This window comes from Monocercomonoides exilis, assembly GCF_001643675.1.
Source record: "Monocercomonoides exilis strain PA203 chromosome Unknown scaffold4-2303458, whole genome shotgun sequence".
NCBI classification, from domain to species: Eukaryota; Preaxostyla; order Oxymonadida; family Polymastigidae; genus Monocercomonoides; species Monocercomonoides exilis.
Genome location: NW_027150549.1, coordinates 979,126 through 999,942, shown reverse-complemented (window position 1 = coordinate 999,942; position 20,817 = coordinate 979,126). Strand labels below are relative to the sequence as shown.

General features: G+C 38.4%; 4 protein-coding genes across 4 annotated transcripts; 2 read left to right on the top strand and 2 right to left on the bottom strand.

The window, feature by feature from the left end:
- Positions 1-375: 375 nt before the first annotated feature.
- MONOS_9684 (uncharacterized protein) lies at positions 376-4,288 on the top strand (the record flags this gene model as incomplete). Its single annotated transcript, XM_067880206.1, has 2 exons — positions 376-393; positions 449-4,288. The coding sequence occupies 2 exons, from the start codon at positions 376-378 to the stop codon at positions 4,286-4,288; spliced, it is 3,858 nt and encodes a 1,285-aa protein (XP_067734697.1).
- A 436-nt stretch (positions 4,289-4,724) lies between these two features.
- Positions 4,725-7,644, bottom strand: MONOS_9683 (uncharacterized protein). The gene is made up of 3 exons (XM_067880205.1): positions 7,448-7,644; positions 5,525-7,395; positions 4,725-5,409 (listed from the first exon to the last, which is right to left on the bottom strand). Exons 1-3 carry the CDS (start codon positions 7,609-7,611, stop codon positions 4,985-4,987), a joined length of 2,460 nt encoding a protein of 819 aa, XP_067734696.1. The 5' UTR covers positions 7,612-7,644; the 3' UTR covers positions 4,725-4,984.
- Positions 7,645-7,734: 90 nt separating this feature from the next.
- Positions 7,735-11,660, top strand: MONOS_9682 (putative protein kinase; the record flags this gene model as incomplete). The annotated part of the gene is made up of 2 exons (XM_067880204.1): positions 7,735-7,926; positions 8,003-11,660. The coding sequence occupies 2 exons, from the start codon at positions 7,735-7,737 to the stop codon at positions 11,240-11,242; spliced, it is 3,432 nt and encodes a 1,143-aa protein (XP_067734695.1). The 3' UTR covers positions 11,243-11,660.
- Positions 11,661-11,990: 330 nt separating this feature from the next.
- On the bottom strand, positions 11,991-20,021 carry MONOS_9681 (uncharacterized protein). The gene is made up of 2 exons (XM_067880203.1): positions 14,447-20,021; positions 11,991-14,050 (listed from the first exon to the last, which is right to left on the bottom strand). The coding sequence occupies exons 1-2, from the start codon at positions 19,347-19,349 to the stop codon at positions 12,270-12,272; spliced, it is 6,684 nt and encodes a 2,227-aa protein (XP_067734694.1). The 5' UTR covers positions 19,350-20,021; the 3' UTR covers positions 11,991-12,269.
- Positions 20,022-20,817: the final 796 nt, after the last annotated feature.

The following is a 20,817-nucleotide window of genomic DNA, read 5'->3' as shown; positions in this document are numbered from 1 at the left end:
GAACGTTTAAATTTTTGTATTCAATTCAGACTTCAATCTTCAGAAGATTCGGAACAAGTTACAAATAAAAAAACAGACAAATGCTCCTCTGAAACTTTTGTTAAAACTTTAATCGATTTCTTTAAGTTTCGGCTTAATTTTCAAATTCAAACAACTTTCTTCGAAGCACATGCGATAAGCTCTTTCTTAAAGGTTTGATTCTAAAGAAAGAATTCTGTCTTAATTTTATTATTTTAAAATTAGCCTCCATTTGACATAAATCAAGTTTATTCATTTTGCCAGCTGCTATTATTTGCTTCGTGCTATCACCCTTTGCTAAAAGAAGAATGTGTCACACATATATTATCACTTTCAGAAGCGTCTCAAACAGTTCTAATGACCATGCTCCAAGAGGTATTTTGTTACAATTTGTTTATTTGTGCGTAATTTGATTTTTCACTTTAAATAGATTGGTCCCATGCTTACGACACAACAAGAACAGGCTCACGAAAATTCGGTTTCTGTTGATTTAATTCCAAAGAGCACATCACCTCCTATCACACCGACGAAGAAAGAGTTAAATATCCATAATCAGAAAGTTCATCAATCTCCTGTTGCAGATGTTGTTGAATCTCTTCGCGATTCGATAATGCAACTAAAGTTGTCTCACAGTTGTAGCGATAAGCAAGCAGCTTTTGATCCAAAAAGACGTTGTTCATCTTTTGATTTTGATTTGGACGACAGTTGCATTGAAGAAAATGAAAAGAACTCAGAAAGCGATTTCGGAAAGTATGAACAAAATAAATGTGATGAAGAATCATCCGACTTTGAAAATGAATCTTCACAACTTCTCTCTGCCTCTCAATTTGTGACTGCACTCAACCAGTCAATTGATGTATCCCTTGGCAAATCATCCTTTCAACCTGTTGATGAGTGCTTATCACCGAAAATCACTTCTTCTGGTGGTTTTATGTTCCCCAAAAAATCTGATGATGCAAAACGTGATAATGAAGAGGGTCTTGTAAGCTCTGGTAAAGGCAAGCAAAATACAGAAAAAGAAAGTGCACAAGAACATTCTGAATCCTGCGACTCAGAATACAGATCCAGTAAGCACGTTACTGAAGCTGTTGAACGGTTGCATCAGGTTCGACAAGAACGAAACGAACTTCAAAGGCAGGTTGCCCAGCTGCAGCAGGAGGCCGAGGAGATGAAGAGGAAGATTTATGACTTGACGATGATTCAGTGTGGTGGAGAACCTCTTCCAGTGTCTCCTTTACTGGCTTCTCGTTCCACCCTCAATGAACCGCTAGATGCTGTTGGAACATCTTCATTATTTTCTCCTTCGTCTCCATCTGAGAATGCGTTTACTTCAACTGCTGCAGCTTCTTTCATTCCAAAAGACGGAAAACACATTCAATCGCTTTCAAATATATCTGATGCAGCTAAAAATGAAAAAACTGCTGAATCAGATGAGTCTGACTTTACTCATCATGCAATTGCTTCTTCTGAAACGTGTTCTTCTTTCCTCCCTTCTCTTTCTTGCACCCCTACACCTCCTCTTCCAACAGACCTTTCAGATGATTATTTGCATCCTAGTGATGTTTCGAGCAATGCTCAATGTTCTTTTTCGGCGGGGCTTGAGGCATCTTCCATGCAAATCGGAGAAATGACTCATAATAATACAGATCATCTCCACTTATCAGATACTTCTGCTTTTCAGTCAAATATTTCTGTTGGCGGTGAACAGATACCGCAAAACATGCAACAAGACAAAGAAATTGCAAGACTCCGGCAGAGGATTGATTCGCTGACAAAGCTTCTTGCAGAAGCCGAAGAGAAAGCAATTGCAGCTGAAGCTCAGAACTCGGCAAGTCGAACAGAACTTAATGAAATACGTGAGCGATTGAGGAATTACACAGCGATGGAAGAGGAATTTGGGGTGCTGAAAAGAGAAAATGAAAGATTGGAAAAGAATTTGGCTAGAAAAAGCGAAGAGACGAAGCATTTGGAAGAAGAATTGCAGAAAGCGAAAAAGAAACTCGAAACAAAAAAAGAAAACAGTAGGATAAATGACAAAACGGAAACCGATGACAGTTTTGATATTGACGACGCTTCAAATGATTTGTGTTCTTTGAAATCAAATGGAAGCAAAGACAAAAGAGCAGACGAGTCGCGCACTGCTCTTGAAGCAGCGTTGCATGCTGCGCAGCAAGTGAAAGCGCTGAGAGAGAAATTGGCAGACAAAGAAGCTTCGCTTGAACGTGAAGTGGAAGCCAACGAAGCACTCAGAATGAACATGGAGATTCTCAACAGTAGGCTCACCGTTGCTTCGGGGAATTTGAAGAATTCAGAGGAGGAAAAGATGAAAATGCAGAGGATGTTGATGGAAGTGGAGGAGAAGATGAAAATCAAAGAGAAAGAGTGGGAGGCTGATTTGCAGCATGCTCAGAGGATGGAGGAAGAGATAAGGCAACTTAAAGAGCAAACACAACAATTTGAAGAAAGAGAAAAAGAAAGAACAAAAGAAATGGATGCAGAAAGACAGAAATATGCTGATGAATTGAAGGAATTAAATGAAAAGTCTCAATCAAATAAGAAAAATTCAGTAAATTCAGGAAATGAAATGGAAGAAGATGACTTTAACAAGAACTCTGAAGAGTGCAGTGAAGATGACGAAAGTGAAGAAGCGAATCAGAAAAGAAAGCACAAAGAAACTCTCCTTCTGACAATTCAGAACTTGCAGAATTTGTTGAACGAGCAAGAAAAGAAGGCAGCAGGAGATGTCCAACAAATCTCTGATGAAATGGTTGCCCAAAAGAGGCAGCTTGAACAAGAATTGGACAACGAGCGAATGATGAGAATGAAAGAAGAAGAAGAAAAAGCAACAATTATTGAGGAGAAAGAAGAATTAAACAAAGAAATTGAAATCATAAAAAAGAAAAGAAAAGAATTAGAAGAAGAATTAGAAAGAATAAGTGATAAATCATTTAGACGAAAAGAAGTCGAAGGAAATGAAAATCAAAAGTCAGAAAGTTACCAGAAGGAAAGAGAAGCAGCATTTGTTGAACAACTTAGCACTCTCACAGACAAAATCAAAGAATTAGAAAACCAAAGAAATGAGGCAGAGAGAGAAATGAAGGATTTAGTTAGAAAATTGAATGAAAGAGATAACCTTCTTCAAAAAGCCAAAGATGAGATTGTGCTGAGTGCACACGAGAACAAGCTTATTTCCACATGTTTTGTGAATGTTGGGTGGGAAATGATGTTGAAATACAGGGAAGATGTGCTTGATAGAAAAGAAGAAATAGAAAATTCAGATGAGCAAGAATACAATCGATCGTTATTGACTTTGCCTTCAAGAAGATTGCATCAAACAGACAATAGCAAAATCTTTGATTTCGTTTCTGAACAGAAATCAGATAATGTTTGGAGGCAACCCATGAGATTGGACAGCCAAAAGCTTCCAAATGATTTAAAAACGCCATCAACTCAATTCAAACGATCTTCAATTCAGTCACCTTCAAATTCTTCAACTTATTCTCAACTTACTTCTTTCACTCCTTCATCATCCTCATTTAATTCACTTCTCTCTCAACCAGCTGCAAAATCCAATTCTTTATTATTAGAGAATATTACCAAACACCAAATTTCTCCTTATCCAAACGCAACTTCTCAGACTTTTCAGTCATCACTTGTCCCTTCTCAATCACAACTGACCGCACCATCCACTTCATCGTTGCATCTTATCTTCCAAAATACCCCAACTGCAACACCCACATCATCGCTTCCTATCAACTCTGTCAATTCACTTTCTTCATTTCCTATTTCTTCTGAAACATCTTCAACGCCATCTTTCACTTCATCCGCTGTTTCTTCTTCTGCAACATCCATTCAACTTCCACATCAAACGCATTCTTCACAAAAATCATCATTCATTTCTGAAATTCATTCACAGTCTGCTCTGATGAATCCAACATCAACCCCTGAGGCAAATTACTCATCTCGCAATTCTCGATCTATTGTCCCACCTTTGGCACTTCGGTCTCTTTCCACCTCTCGTTCATCTTCTTTACCATCTCCTTCTTCTTCTTCTGCCTCTTCAACTCGCTTGTCTAAAAAGATTTCATTCAGTTCATATCACAAACAGTCTTCCATTCCAACGTCCGCTGAGCTTCTCAAATCGCATCGGACTCCTCCTTCTTCCTCTGATGAAGCTTCTGCCGCTGTGTCTTCTCGCTCCAGACGACCTGCTTCTCCGACCATTCCACGAAAATCTTTCAATCCTGTTCGATCTTTTTCAAAGTGGTGATTTTCGCAAAGTTATAAGTCAAATATTTGTTTCATCATTTTGTTGTTGCTTTAAAACTTCTTGTGAAAAATGAATTGTTCTTTGAAACAAAAAATTCCATTAAGAATTTGGCATTCTTTCTTATTTTATTTCTCGTCTGTGTTATTTGGCATTTGACAACATACTTATCTATCTTCTTTGTCGAAATCATTGTTCGTATTTCAGTAGAAAATTTCAAAAACAACTTATTCATTTTATCTCAAACTTTTGTGAATTTCAGACAATTTTTTCTTCATTGCAAATGCCGCCTTTCTTAATCAGTTTAAAATCGAAAACGCTTTGGATGCTTCAAGTTATTTTTTTCTTATTGTTTCAGTATTGCAGCGTTTTTATGTGTAAACTAGTTTTTTTTATAAAAAATGAAAATCAAGAAAATATGTATTGTACAATCTTTTGGATAAATAACTGATATTTTTGAAGCCTCTTTCAGCTTAATGTGAAAAAAAAATATTAATATTCATTTTTAATCCGCAAGTGTGTAAATTGAAATTCATGAATTATTCATAATAATTTCAGTTCATCAATTTTTTCAGTAAAATTGAATTGCATAAAAACTTCAAGAAACAACATTTCCACCAACTATCTTCATTGAAACGAATAAGTTTATTCTCAAGTATTTTTTTTTTAAATTGCAAATCTTCATTTCTCATTTCATCCTTAGAAGTTGCCCTTTGCATTTACAACATAAAATTCACCCTTTTGTCTTCCTTGCATTTGGCACAGTTCAATTTTATCTGAAATCATTTCTCCAATGTATTCTTTTTCAATGTATTCAGCATCATCATTTTCATCCTTTTCTCTTTTTTTGAACTGTTTGTCATCTGCTTCTTCATCATAACAACGTTTTCTCTTGTTTAAAAATGCTTCATCATCATCATCTTCTTCTTCTTCTTCAAGAAGAGCACATTTTTTGCTTTGATTGTGTTTCTGTTCTTTTCCTTCTTTCTGCCACAGCCACATCGGAAGCGAATTGTAAGTCCTTTTCCCATGACTTGGCTTCTTAAACAGTGTTACGTGAGGAGTCCACGCTCGCAATCTGTTCGATCCCTCGCAAAATATGTGAAAGTGAACACAAAGAAGAGCTAAATACAAATAAATGCATTTTTGGGGAAAAAATGAAAGAAAAGAAGATAAAACATTTTATTATTTTTGATAAGAATGACAAATGAAAATTGGGATGCAAAAATTGAAGCAAACCCAAAGTTCGTCTTAAGACATTTAACAGTGTGTCGACGAGAGGAAACGCAAAAATGACTCTTTCTGCAAAAGATCCAATTCCAACGATTGGAATGTTGAAAGAATGAGTAGAAACTTTTGTTGAATCAGTTGTGCATTTTGTATCTGATGAAACAGGAATATCAATCAAAGTAGAAGTGGATGGAACAGAAGAAGAAGATGGCATCAAAATGTCAGTTTGATCATCAAATGAAGTAGAAGCTGCAAAAGAAGCAGATGAATTCGTAAGAAGACTATTCTGTTGTGTTATAGAAGATATCAATGAAGTAGTATCATTTGGAATTGAACCTTGAGAAGTTGATGAAATATTATCCATATCAGTTTGACTCGATGAGCTGTTTTGAACTGTGGGATCTTTCTCATTTTGAAGATAAGAATCTGTACTTGGAATTTTATCTGCCTCTCCATCAAATGAAATAATTGATCCATCTCTATATGTCCTTTCATTGGAATTATTTTCGCTTTTAACATTCTCCTTCTCCTTTGTAAACATTCTTTGTTGATCCTCCAATATAACAACATTTTTAACTTTCTGTTCCCAATCAATTTCTTTTAAAACAAATTGAATCCATTCCAACTCATCTTTTCTCAGAAAATTTGAGTTTTGACTGGGAGTTTTATTATATCTCTCATATCTTCTTCTCTTTTTTTCTTCTTTCTTCTCTTTTCGTTTCTCAAATCTCTCCTTCTTTTGCGTTTCTTCTTTTAATTCAACATCTTCTTGTGATCTTGTTCCAATCTTTTTTTCTTCTCCTTCTTTGAGCTCATCAATTTTTCCACTTTCTGCTTTTACAATCAGATTATTGTTTTCTTTCTCTTCACTGAAAATATCAAGTTTTTCGTCAGTTGCCTTGTCTTCTTGTGGCATCGAAAGCACATTGCAGCAATTATCTTCAATAGATGCGCATGTTTTTTGCTTTTCCATTTCTTCATGTGATTCAACTTTGGTTTTGCCAATCTCATTCTCGTTTTGATCTTTAATGGATAATGTGACATTTATACAATCTTTCTTATCTTCTCCTTTTTCTCCTTTTTCTTCTTCAGCAATTGAAGCATCTTCCTTTTCATAAAAATCCTTATTTCTCTGATTCAAAAATCTTTTTATCCAAGCTTCATCTGCCATCTTATTCCTGCAAAGTTCGAGAATTTCCCTTGCAGCATTTGCAAGGGCAGCGGCATCCCGTAAACATTTATAATTATAGATGCAGCATACGCATAATGTTACATGAAACAATTCGCTTTCATATTTGCAAAGTTCCAAAAAATCTATGAATTTTCTGATTTCTTCTTCTTCTTCCTTTGAGATTTCTGTCATTTCTTGTTCTTCTGCTCGAACTTCTGATGCGTTATGTTCAAAAACAATATCTTCTGAAGAATCTGATTCAGGCATTTTTTGTTCATTCATTTTTTGTTTCAAAAAAGATTCTCCTCTTTCTAACATATCCAGCTGTAACGCGTTTAGTCGATCCTTTGTTGAATCTGTCAATCCTCTCACAGCAAAAAAGTGAGAAGGTCTTATCATTGTTGGAATTTCATTTAAAATAGCTTCTTTTGCTAAATTAGCTAGAATAGAAGTATTTGCTACGATTAACACATGATCTTGATTAGAACTTTTGTTTGATTGATTCATTAAAAGATAAATAAACGGTACATGAACAATATCTTCGTTAGCAAGAATATGAGGAGAATCCGCATAATCAAGAGGGATTGCTTTGTACTCTTTTCTTCCAGTTTCATTGGGTAAGCAAATATTACAGCTAAATCTGCGAGTAAATAATATATCTGAGAACTTATGATAAAAGCATAGAATTTTGCATTGATCAGAATTAAAACTAAAAGCATTACAATAAACTTGAGCACTTCACATTTAAAATCGAATTATACCTAAAGTTATTCGGGATGTTAAATGTAAATGTTGAAGAACATGAATCGCAAAAAAAAGTTCTTTCTAATAATTCACCTGATTTTTCTGGAAGATAAAATCGTTTGTGAATAACATATTCTTCGCAGTTATTCAGAGTATTTGTATTTTTGCATTTTTTGCTCATTTACTGAAAAAATATTAATTATTTATTTTTATCTGTCCTTTTATTATTTTCTTAAATGGAAATATTTTATATATTAAGGTGAAGGATCATGGAAACATTTATTAATCGGTTTTATTTCTGTTAATGACCTTAAAAATTGAAAATTCAGACGAGCAAACATTTCCTGCTAATGCAAAAAGGTATAGCCTTATTGAAGTGATTGGAAAAGGAGCTTCAGCAACCGTATACAAGGCCATGTGCCTTTCTTTGGATACTCTGGTTGCAGTTAAAATTCTTGACTTAGAGAAACTTCCAGGAAATATATATGATTCTCTTGTGTGCTATATTTTTTAAATTTTGAGTTGAGTTGGTTTTGAATTGCCGTTTTTGCTTTTTTATTTCAAATGATTAGAAAGAGATTCAAATTCTTTCACAGTTAAAGCACCCGAATATATGTGGGATATATATTTCATTTATTCATGAAACAACACTTTGGATTGTTATGCCTCTTCTTGAAGGTTCATGTCTTGATCTTTTGAAACTTTCCTTCAAGCATGGGTTCACTGAAGATGCAATAGCAACAATTCTGAAAGGGGTTTTGCAAGCACTTGTATACCTCCACAATCAAGGTCAAATGCATCGAGACTTAAAGGCTGCCAATATTCTTCTTGATAGAAAGGGAGGAGTATATCTTGGAGACTTTGGAGTTAGTGGATTTCTTATAGAGCATGGAGAAAGAGTTGGGAAAAGAGACACATTTGTTGGAACTCCTTGCTGGATGGCTCCTGAAGTTATAGAATCAACAGTTGGAGGGTATGATATGAAAGCTGATGTGTGGTCCTTGGGAATAACTGCTATTGAACTTGCAACTGCTTCTGTTCCCCTTTCTCAATATCCTCCAATGAAAGTGCTGACTATGGTTTTAAATCGCCCTCCACCTACTTTAGAGGAATATGAGCATGCGCTAAACGGAAGAGCGAATGAAAGAAGAAAAGAGAATGACAGAGATGACGATACGGAGTCTGATTCAAGTGAAAGCAATGATTTTGGTGCTGACTCGTCTTCCGACACTTCTCCTTCGCGCCGTCAAAAGAAAAACAAAGCCAAGCGCGATCCGAATAATTCAAAGTCGTTTTCCAGGCATTTTCACGACTTTGTGTCGCAGTGTCTTCAGAAGGACCCAAACAAGCGGAGTACTCCGCTGGCGCTGCTGAAGCACAAGTTCATTCAGCAAGCAAAGCCAGACAGCTTTCTCGAGGAATATGTGTCAAGAGTGCTGATCAGAAAGAAGAAGAGGCAGGCAATGAAAGCAGAGAAAGAGCAGCAGAAAGGCGCAGAAGCTGCATCCGATGCGGGAAAAGGGAGCGCGGGAGGTTTTGGTGAAGGTATCAAAGCAGCCCCTTCAAGCGACAGTTTGGAAATAGAGCATGTTCTTGGGGTGAGCGACTCGCGCAGTTCATCGATAGACTTTGAGAGGCAAGGGAAGCACGGATCAGGGATGGGGTGGGACTTTAGCGATGTGAAGCAGTCGTGTCGAGAAGAGAACGAAGATGAGGAAGAGGAAGAGGAAGAACAAGAGGAGGAAGAGGAAGAAGAAGCAGAAGCAGAAAATGAGACTTCCAATGCGAATGCGAATGAAAAAGAAGATGAGAAGACAGCCAAAGAAGTGGCAAAAAGCAGTTCAAAGTTCACAATTAGAGATTCAACCGATAAGCTGGCTGATCAAGCTTCAAAATCCAAAGAAGCAGCCGAAACAAGCAACACTTCTAGTTCAGGCGACAGTTCTAATTCCAGTTCAAATCCCGACAAATCACTTCCTCCGGGGCTTGTTCCATTCTATCTCTCTTCTTCCACACGCAATCCCGAGATCAGCTCGTCGTCGCTGTATCCAAACCCCCAGGCAACCACACAGATGTCTGCTTACTCTCATTCCATGGGAGTGTTGGGCGAGTCACAAAATGCCACGCAGCACAATCCATTTCAGGCCATTCATGCTTCAGCTGCCTCTCCTTCTCTCAAATCGATGGAGTCTCATGCTACTTCTGAGTCAGTCACACGCTTGTCGCCTCTTTCTTCTTCGTTAGATGCTTCTGCTGCTGATAACCGTGCTTCAACTTCTATTCCTTCTCGTTTATCCTATTCTTCCGATTCATCTGCACTTCAGTATAACTCACTTAGCTCACAGCCTTCTGCTCCTCTTCCGCCTCGAATGGCCAAAAATGATGTGCCTCTTTCGTCGTCAATTTCGGCCATTTCTCCATCGACGTCTTCATTGCTGCCGAATTATCATCAGCCAACATCGCCGAAGACGCCACTTAGCAGAACTTCATCAGGATTCATTCAAAGCAAATCAAACACACCTTATTCATCATCGTCATTATCTTCTTCTTCCTCGAGTACTTCTCCAGAGTCAACATCGACTGAGACTCACAGAATTGGCAGGTTCAGCTGGTGTGACGCAGACAAATGCAGCAACAGCAACTCAAAGACTCAGCCTGTTCTGCACAGAAGCGCTTCCACAAGCTCCACACCTGTCTACACCTCACCCAAATCTTCCTCCTCCTCCTCCTCTTCTTCTTCTTCTCCCTCTTCCTCTCTTTCTCCTTCCTCTTCTTCCCTCGTTAACTCCTGCTCTTCTCTTGCCTCACCCCGCCGCCGCTTCGAGATCTCTGACTCATCCACCGGCCGCTCTTATGGCGCCTCTTCCATCTCTCCTTCTCCTCCTCACTTCGACCACGATTCTCTTCCCTCTCGTTATTCCTCTCTGAACAAGAGCCAGTCTTCGCAGGTGCCTCGCTCTATGTCCCTCACCACGGCACAGCTGCATTCACTCACACGAGGCACTCCCTATGGTACACCAAATGGAACACCTCAAAAGGAAAAGGAGGAGAAGGATAAGGATAAGGAAAGGGGGAAGGGAAAACAGAGCACGTCTCCACTATCACTGCGCCCTCAGAACTCACTCGCGACTCTTCCATCTGTTTCTTCTCCTTCTCTTTCTCCTTCTTCTTCTGTGACATCTGTGACTTCTGTGTCTTCTTCGACTCCTCTTTCCTCTCTATCTCCGCCAAGTGAGCATCCAGCACACACACTGACGACATTAGCACACACAATGGGATGTTATGCAGAAGACGTGGAGCAACTGCAGAACGAGAACAATCAACTCAGGGCAATCATTGCTACCTTAACACAGATGCTGAGTGCAGCTACTGCTTCTTCTACTTCCTCTTCTCTTTCTTCTTCTTTCACTCCTCCTCCACTTCCAAAGAAGTATGTGCCATTGACTTCTGTGTTTGGGCAGACCAGTTCACTTGCAAGCACACTTGCTGCAGCGTCTGCTGTTTCTCCTTCGTCTATTTCTGCTTCTGGAACACGAGGCTCAATTTCTGTGATAGCTACTCCTGTGCAGATAAATTCTAATACTTCTTCTAATGTTTCTTCTTCTGCTTGTAATGCTTCTATTACTGCTACTACTTCTCCTAAATCTGGTTCTAATGCTAATTCTTCTTCTCTTTCTTCTTCCTCCTCCTCTTCCTCTTCCTCCACTTCTTCTTCTTCTTCTTCTTCTCTTTCAACACCAACATCTGCATCAACTTTAGCAAAGTCTCAAAATGTGCAGACACAAAAACCTTTGGAAACACCTCATCCTTAAAAGCGCTTTTATATATTTTTCATGTTTATTCATTGAATATATTGCGTTTTTGTTGGATGAAAAGAAATAAAAGCAATGCAAATAAGTTAAAATATTTGTGAGTATGTTTAAATGTAATTCTGATAATGTCATAATATTTTCTTTTCTTTTCTTTTTTTACGAAATTTTTTATATATTTTTTCTTTCTTTCTTTTCTTCAATTAACTTTGGATTGTGTTGTATTATAACTTTATTATATTCTATTTTATTCTATTTTATTTTATTTATTTTATTTGAATTTTCTATTTTTCTGATTCTTTTATGTTCAAGCCTCATGATGTTCTTCATTTTGTTTTCCTTTCTTTTCTCAAGTTCATCTTCTTTTCTTTTCAAAATAAAAGGAGAAATGAAAAAAGAAAGAAGAAACTATTCATAGATATTTCTATTTTATTTTTTTTTTTAATGATATTTCAGTGTTAAAACAACAAACATATCGATAAAACTCCAGAAACTGCTGATTGCACATTCTAACGCAAAAAAATAAAATTAAATTAAAAATAAAAATAAAAAAAAAGGAAAGGAAATAAGTTAATGACAAAATTTTGCAAATTATACAGGCGAATAAAAAACATATGATTATGACAACAAGAAAAAAAATAAGATAAACTGATAAAAAAAAAAGATTTGCCAACGAAATAATCCTGTCCAAATAAAAAGATGTATAAGATTGCAATCAACAAAGATTTCTGATTAATTTTTTGAAAAATTATTTTTTTTTTTTCTATTTTCAATAAATTTCCTTAACAAAATACAACGCAAAAGAATGTATCAAAAAAAATAAGAAAGTGAATTAATTGAAGAAAAAAAAGGCAAAAGGATATAAAAAATAACAAAAAGGATAGAAAGACACAAGATAAAATAAGCACAAATTCCACCTCTTCCTCCTCCTCCTTTCTTTTTCCTCCTTCCTCAATCGCCTCTTCCTCTTCCTTCTCTTCCCCTTCTCCTTCTCCTTCCCTCTCCCTCTCCATCTCCCTCTCCTCAAACTTCACTCTCTCCCCTTCCACTCATCCACCATCCTGCTCACTTTCTCCCAAAACCCTCCTTCTCCCCCTCTTTCACTCCCTCCTTCTCCTTTCCCACTTCTCATCGCTCTTCTTCTCTGCGGCTCCAGCCCTTTCATCTGTGCGTCGTGGCTGATAATCAGCAGCAGAATCAGAATGAATATCGACAGCACAATCACAAACAGCTGCCATTTTATCCGAAGATTCTGCGCGGGAAGAGGTTGATGATGAAGAGAATGATGATCTTCGATGTAATCATCGTCATTGATATTGTCATTGTCATTGTCATTGTCATTGTCATTTTCAGTGTCATTCTTCTTCTCCTTCTCTTTCTCCTTCTCTTCATCATTGTGTTCTTCGCTTCGTGAGAGAGATGAGGATGATGTCCGACGAGTCTTGTGTGAATGTAAAGATGAAGACGAATAGGAGGAGGAGGAAGAAGAAGTGTTGTGAAGGTTTGTTTTGTATGAAGAATATCGATTATTCTGCTTTTTCCTGTTTGAATTATTTTTCCTCTTGTTCACTTGTGTTTGCACTGCTTCAAAAGTATCAGGTGATTTCTGAGAAGACAAAGAAGTACTTAACACAGTTGGCTTCTCATCTTCTTCAATAAGAGAAATATTGCTTATGTTTTCTTTTGGATAAAAGACGGATTCGTTGGATGTGTTTGCTGTTTGTGTTGAAGAAGGAAGAGTTGAAACAACAAAAGATGAAGATGCTGAATCAGAAGTGGAAGCAGAAGAAGAGGAAGAAGAAGAAGAAGAAGAAGAAGAAGTTGAAGATAACGTAAATTGAGGAGAAGCATTCGAAGGCAGAGCGCCTGCTTCAAATGAAGCATCTGCAGTTGATGAGCTATTCTTATCAAACAAAACTTCTTCTGCTTTAACCTCATCTCCTTCAATGACACTTTTCTGAGCCTGCAATTCAACCTCATTTTTGTTCTTTCTCCCCTTTTTCCCTTTTGTCTGGTTGTTCTGTTTTTTGTTTTTCTGATTATTTCTTTGAGAATTTCTTTGTGTGACTGACGTCTGATTCGATGAAATGGACAGATCCAAACCGAAAAATGGAGGAGAAATTGCTTTTTCCTCGTTTTTGCTTTCTTTTTCTCCCTTTAACAGCTCAGAAGCTTCAATCTTTAATGAAATTGGTGAAAGCGAAGATGTTGCTGTTGAATTGCTTTTTTTATTAGCATTTCTTTTGCCACTTGCTTTGTTTGCTGAATGTTCTGTTTCCTTTGTGTTCGCATTGGATGGTATCGGCTTCGGCGGAGGTCGCTCTGTTTGCTTAGCTTTTTGGCTGGTTGGCTTCTCTGCATTGGAAGAACGTGGAAATTCCGCTGTTTTTTTGAGAGCTTCAGGAAGAGAAGAAGATGAAGAATGAGAAGAAGAAGAAGAAGAAGAAGAAGAAGAAGAAGAAGAAGAAGAAGAAGAATCTGATAAAACAGGAGACAGATGAACTGAAGATTGATCCGGTGTTTTGATGAATCGTTCCGATGATGCTGGTTTGTTGTTGTTTGTTTTGGTGTTGTGAAAGCTGAGTGAACCAACATTCATCGCCGAAGTGTCTGAATGAATGGATGAAGGTGATGTGGATGAAGAAGAAGAAGAAGAAGAAGAGGATGACGATGATGATGAAGGTGGTAGAGGTAGTGAAGGAGAAGATTTGGATGTTGTTGAAATTGGAAAGGATGATGGTAATGAAGATGAAGGAGATGAAGGAGAGGAAGAGGAAGAGGAAGAGGAATGTTGTGATGAAGAAGTCTTCACTGAAGTTTGAGGAAAAGTAGGTTTGTCATTTTCTGACGGAGAAATATCACTCGGAAAAATAAAAGGCCTGAACGCCTTTGAAGAAGATTCAGAAATAGATTCAGATGAAGAAGAAGAAGAAGAAGAAGAAGAAGAAGAAGAAGAAGAAGAAGAAGAAGAAGAAGAAGAAGAAGAAGAAGAAGAAGAAGAAGAAGAAGAAGAAGAAGAAGAAGAAGAAGAAGAAGAAGAAGAAGAAGAAGAAAACTGAACATCCGATTGAAATGTTTCATTTGATGGCTGCATTTGCTTTTGAAGTGAAATCTCGCCAACCTCATTCTGTTTATTAGCCTCAACATTTTGTTGATCCAAAGAATCTGATTGTTGAACATTGCTCCTTATTGAGCCATTTTCCGTACAAGAAGCATTCAAATACTGTTTCGCAGGCTGTTTCACTTCGACATCAGGAAACAGAAACGACACATTCATTTGTGGTTGTTGTGTCTGTGTCTGTGAGTGTGATTGTGAATGTGACTGAAGCTGTGTCTGAAACTGCGTATGAGGTGAATTCCTCTGCTGTTTGACAGAAGAAGAATTCTCCGAAGACAAAGAGGAACTTTCTATCTGCTCAGGAAGATCAGCCGATTTGCATTTAAAAGGGAAAGACGATTTGGAAAGAGAAGACAGAAGAGTCGTGTCTGAAAGCGCATGTACAGTCAGCCTCTCTGTCTTGCAGAGCGAATTCTGTGAGCCACTATCAAAACCCTCTAATTTTTGTGTGTGTTCTGAAGAATCCGTCCTTTTAGTCAGAAATACCGATGAGGAAGAATCGAACGAGGCAGGGGGAAACGAAGGAGAAGGTGTGATGATGTCGGCAGGGCTGTTTGAGCAGCCGATGGAGAAGACGAAAGGAGAGGAAGGAGAAGAAGCAGCAGAAAAGCCAGCGATTGTTGGTGGGGAGACGATGCGTGATTGAGAGAATGACAAACGAGGGATGAGAGAAGAAGAAGGAGAGGAAGGAGAAAGAGAAGAGGAGATGATCTCGTCAGATGATGGATGGGCAATAAAATGGCCTGTGGTGTTGCAGTCATCGTGGGAAGATGAATGTTTAGACAGCATCTGAGATGAGTTGAGAGAAAATGCACTGTTATTGTTGTTGCTGTTGTTATTGTAATTGTGATGATAATTACAATTGTTATTACTGTTACTCATTGTTCTTTCATTCCCCTCTGGTGATTCACTTCCTCCTCTCATAAACTCCGCCTCCTGCAGAATGAAACGAGCATCTGGTGAGCAAGCAAACGCCTTTGTGTGTTTTGACAGATAGTTCTCGTCGACTGATGAAGGCGCCACAGATGAATGAAGATGCCGAAGAACAAAGCTGTCTTCGCTGGAGAAGCACGAAAGAGGCGTTGACTTTGGCCGGATGATCGGATCAGCACCAGAAACAGCAGAAGAAGAAGAGGAGGAAGAGGAAGAAGAAGAGCAATTAACCTCTGTTTCAGTGGCAGAAGAGAGCGATGAGCTGATAGATTGTGTGGGAGAGGCAGAGGTCAAATCAGAAACAGAAGAAGGACCAGAAGAAGAAGAAGTAGAAGCAGAAGAAGAAGCATCAGTGGATGAGGCAAATGTTGATGGAGTGGCAAAGGGAGTGGTGAATGGAGTGACAGAATTCAGAAGTGTTGGAACAAGAGGGGAGTCTAATGAGGAGGCAGATAAAACAGAAGAAGAAGAAGAAGCAGAAGAAATTGAAGTTGAAGTTGAAGAGTCAGATGGAGATTTGGAAATGGCTGGTAGAAGCTCGCTCTGAGGCGACTGGAACATTGTGGATGATTCAGAAGAGGAAGGAGAACTGAACTCGGATGGAGTGTTGGTGTATGAAGAAGAGGAAGAGGAGGGAGAGGAAGAGGAAGATGAGGAGGAGGAGGAGGAGGAGGAGGAGGCAGAAGAAGAAGAGGAAGAGGAAGAAGAAGACAAAGAAGAAGGCGATGGTGACACTGATGTTGACGATGCTGCTGGTGTTGTAGCTGAATCTGATTGTTCTTCTTTTTGTTGTTTGAGATGCCTTTTTGGATGCTGAGCAACCTGATTTGTGTTCACACGCTCCGGTTTTGCGAACTTTGGTTGGATGACTTTGCTGTTTTGGAATTGTTGACTGTTTTGTTGAGATGGTTGTGATGCTGTTTGGATTCTATTGCCTTCTTTTCCTTCTTTTCCTTCTTTTCCTTCTCCTCTTCCTTTTCCTTCATCTTTGCCTGTTGTTTGCTTCTTTTGAAACACGATCTCCACTTTTCTGTGTGTTGGCTTGAATTCCACGCTGTTCACACTCAATTTCTTGGATGAGTGAGAAGAAGATGAAGAAGTCTTTTTCGAGTTGCTGTTATTATTATTATTGCTGCTAATGCTACTGCTGTTACTGCTGCTGTTACTGCTAATGATGCTGCTGGTGTTGGTGTTGTTTAACGAAGAATGAGCATTTGCTTCTGCTGTCTCCAGAATCGAGTGAACTGGTAGGACATTTTGAGTATTACTGCTCTTTTCTGTTGCTTTGTTAGCTTCTTTTTTCGGTAGCTTTTGAGATCCTGAGATAGAATGAGAATTAGAACCATTAGAACTGACTGACGAGGAACTGCTGAGCTGATGAAGAGAGGAAGAAAAAGAAGAAGAAGAAGAAGAAGAAGAAGAAGAAGAAGAAGAAGAAGAAGAAGAAGATGATGATGATGATGATGATGATGATGATGATGATGATGATGATGAATTATGTGTTTGATTGTCTGTTGCATTTAATGAAGAATGAGTTGCTTCATTTCTTTCACTGCCTCCCAAAGTGCTGTTGTGATGATGTTGAGATGCAGCGGAAGAGAAGGAAAGAGGCGAGAGTGTTCCAGAGGGAGGAGAGGAAGACGGAGGAAATGATGGTGTGGAGGAGGATGATAAGGATGATACGGATGTGGAAGGGAATGGAGATGGAGAATGAGATGAGGATGATTTTGAAGAAGAAGGAGAGGAGGAGGAGGAGGAAGTGATAACTGAAGGAGAAGAAGAGGAAGAGGAAGGCAGAGAAGAGGAAGATGATGATGAATTCTTATAGCTGAAAGAGGCAGCTGTGTGAGATGTCTGTGAAGAAGGCGCAAGCGACGAGAGAGTGTTGAAGTTGAGGGGAGGTTTAGTTCGTGACGTGTGGGTGCTTTCATTGCGGCGAGCTGGCTGTGCCACAGAAATGTTGCTGATATAAGGCACAGGAACAGCAGCTGGGCCTGCAGAAGAAGAGGAGGAGGAAGAAGAGGAAGAGGAAGAAGGAACAGATGAAGAAGAAACAGAAGAAGAAGAATGAGAAGAAGAAGAATGAGAAGAATTGGCAGAAGAAGAAGAAGATTTGGATGAATTAGAAGAGCCAGAAGAACTTCCAGGTGTCGACGCATTCGATGGCACAACTGGTGATTGTGTGTCTCCAAAGAGAGAGTTGCCTCTACATGAAAGCGACGCAGAGGAAGAAGAAGAGGAAGGAGAGGCAGGGGACATCGGAAGAGAAGAACCAAGATGCAGTGGAGACGCACTGACTGAGACAGCTGGAGAGAACGGGGCAGAAGAAGAAGAAGAAGAAACAGCAGAAGGAGAAGAAGATGACGATGATGATGAAGCAGGAGAAGCAGAAGAAGAAACAGGAGTCAATGCAGATGATGATGATGATTGAGCCTCTCCGTCGCGATGGTGGCTTTGAGGGACGTATGTGAAGCGGGAGGTCTTTTTGCGGTTCCTTTGCTGGTGGTGCTTGGGGGAGTCTGTGTTGTGCTGGGGGGAAGTCGGCAGAATCAGCAGATGTTCAGACAAACGTGGGTGTGTCCGGGATTCAGGGCTGAACGGCTGCAGATTCTGAGGAGAAGGAAGAGAAGGAAAGGCAGGTGAAGCAAATGAAGAAGGAGAAGAACAAGAAGAAGAAGCGGAAGAAGCGGAAGAAGAAGAAGAAACAGAAGAAATGAATGAAGAAGGAGAAGCAGCAGAAGGAGCAGAGGCAGCTGAGGTTGCGTAGAGAGGCTGGCCAGCCTGAGTGAACTGGATGGGCATTGGATACAGCTGAGTGATGGGAGAAGAGGTGAAAGGTTGGTATGCAGGTTGGTATGGAATAAAAGGCATTGTTTGTTGGAGGGGGAATTGGTTTTGAGGGAAAGAAGGAAGAGGAACAGGGTAGAAACCGGGGGGAAGGGTGGAAATAGGTGAGTAGTTGGCTGCTTGAAAAGGGTTGGAGAGCATGAAAGGGTAAGGTTGAGGTTGTGTGTTGTATGTCTGATAAGCCTGCTCTGGCGAAGTGAAGGCGTAAGAAGACGCGATGGGCGAGGAAGAGAGCGGTGTTGGAGAAAGCGAAGGGCAGGTGAATGTTGGCGAAGGTGAAGATGTGAAGCTTGGGGATGGAGAATGAGACGGTGTGTGAGGCTGTGAGTGGATTGCTGAGTGTGAGGCAGACAGCGGGGCATGCTCAGTGGGTGTGGTGGAGAGAGAGGGAAGCACAATCTCAGAGACGGTGTGCTGCGACGGTAGAGGCAGCACCATTGGAGCGTGAGAAGGGGAGTGCTGGTTGATCGCGGCAGAAGAACCGGAAGAGTTCATTTGCTGCAGGATGTTGACTGACGGCGAGCCAAATGCACCGTTTGCTGCAAATGAAGGTAAAGGAGATGAAAGTTGGCTTGAATTTTGAAATGATGAAGACATTGAACTTGTGGATGAAGGGGATCCGATAACAAGAGTTCCGGTATGAAGTGAAACATTTGAAGGGAATGTTAAATCAGATTTTGTATGGGGGGACGTCATCATTTGAGGTGGAGTTTGAGGCGTCCCTGAAAAGTGTGGTATATTAGAATCAATTTTTGGTGTGCTATTTTCATTGGGCATCCTATTAGGAGATAAATAAATGCTTGGAGCAACTCCATAAATTTTATCAGCAGGTTCTGAGGCCTCGGTTGTATTGCGTGAAGTTGTTATCGGTTGGCTGTTAAACAACAAAGCTTTATTTTGACGATCGACTGACTCAGCAGGAGACACAGAACTCTCTGTAAAATCATCATCACTGGGGGAAGAATAAAACGAACTGTTTGTAATTGTAGATGTTGTTGTTCCAGTGTCAGAATCTTCTGAATCGGTTGATGAAAGTGTTTCAGATGATGAATCAAGGCTGTCATCGTCAGAATCAGAAGATAATTGCGAAGCAGGTGTGTCGTCACGAGATATGTCGTGAATTTTCTCTTTTGCTTTATTTATCTGGTTTTTGAGTGGAGTCGGGGGAGAAGAGTGAGGATTTTGTGGAGCATTTTCAACAAGAGGCTCCATGTTTTGGCCACAATATTTTTATTACTGTTGAATTACAAGTGAAATGGATATTTAAAAAATAGATGTTTAAACCGCAAGTAAAGATATTAACCTCTGAAAATTAAAAAAGACAAACTGAAAGAAAGATGACGAGGCCCTGAAATAAAACTGACAAATAAAGCGAGAGAAATATTATTGTTTGTATTGAAAGCAGTTAAATGCTAATGTACTTGCTTTGAGGCCTTTTTCGTTGCTGAACGAAAAAAAGAAAGATATGATCTTCTATTAAAACCGATTATGGTCACATGGAAATCAAATTCTCTTAATCCTGATCATTGTGTATAAACATCGAATTGGACTCATTAATATTTTCTCTTCTCTGTGAATATAAATTTGTTTCTTAAAAAAAACCAATAGATGATTGACCAAACTTGAAAGCAATCTTCTTATAAACTCTCAAACTTTGTTATTCAAAAAAAAAAAAAGCTTGAATATCTTATTAAGAAAAATAAAAATAGATGAGAATTATCATATTTCAAAACAAATTTCAAAAGAAAAAAAATTTTTTGTAAAAAAAAATAATCTTCTTCATGTGGAAGATTTCAAATGGAGTATAGTGTTTTTCATAATAAAGTTCAATATAACAGTTTTCACTTCAGCACACAGAGACAAAGAAAATATAAAATTTTGTGATAATATTTGAAATCATTCCTTTTTTCGTATTGTTGACTTTTCAAATGTTATTTGTCACAAAAAAATGATTTTGTTCACAAATACAAAATTTGTCATAACTTTCAAAAGTAAATGATTCAACTGAAATAATAATGAAGAAGTCAAAAACAGACATTTTCATTTTTCAGTGCTCACTTAGGGCAAAATATTTTGCTTCATGCATTTTCATTGAAAAATAATGCACTTTTCATTGACTTTTTGAGAACAAAAAACACAACAAAAATGGGAACATTTTTTGAAATTCGTGAAATGACACAATAATTTATGTTTCGATTTTAATGATTCTTGCTTTCAGACATGAAAGTCCAATTTATTTTGAAATCTGAGAAAGCGAAATTAGGTTATGTGCGAAACAATTTTTTCACGCTTTGTGCATAAAAAGCTTGAATGCCCATATTTTCCCCTATTTTGTAATCCACCTCTGATGAACAATAACCAGAAATTAATTTGTGTAATTATATTAGAAATCATTCTCTATTTCGTGGAGCATCATTTTTTTTTTTTTTTTTTTTTTTTTTTTTTTTTTTTTTTTTTTTTTTTTTTTTTTTTTGTTTCGAGTAAAAATTTCTATTAATTTTCTGGAAACATTTTATAATGAAAAAAATAAATGTGGAACCTTTTTCTGAGTTAAAAGAAAATCAGGAAAGTGAAAAATTGTTGTAATCAAAAATTTTTTCTTGACATCACAAAATATGTGACAAACACCTAATTAGAAAATATAGACAAAAACTATTTGGCTAATTTTTTTTGAAAAGTT

What these genes read in the sequence shown, in the direction of transcription:
- MONOS_9683 (XM_067880205.1), bottom strand. Translation starts at nt 7,611, where the DNA reads ATGAGCAAAAAATGCAAAAATACAAATACTCTGAATAACTGCGAAGAA. An exon ending in AACATCCCGAATAACTTTAG is followed by an intron (nt 7,396 to 7,447) that starts GTATAATTCGAT and finishes TAATGCTTTTAG; the next exon opens with TTTTAATTCTGATCAATGCA. An exon ending in TGTCTTAAGACGAACTTTGG is followed by an intron (nt 5,410 to 5,524) that starts GTTTGCTTCAAT and finishes ATTTGTATTTAG; the next exon opens with CTCTTCTTTGTGTTCACTTT.
- MONOS_9681 (XM_067880203.1), bottom strand. Translation starts at nt 19,349, where the DNA reads ATGGAGCCTCTTGTTGAAAATGCTCCACAAAATCCTCACTCTTCTCCC. An exon ending in ACAGTATTTGAATGCTTCTT is followed by an intron (nt 14,051 to 14,446) that starts GTACGGAAAATG and finishes CTCAAACTTCAG; the next exon opens with TGAAGACTTCTTCATCACAA.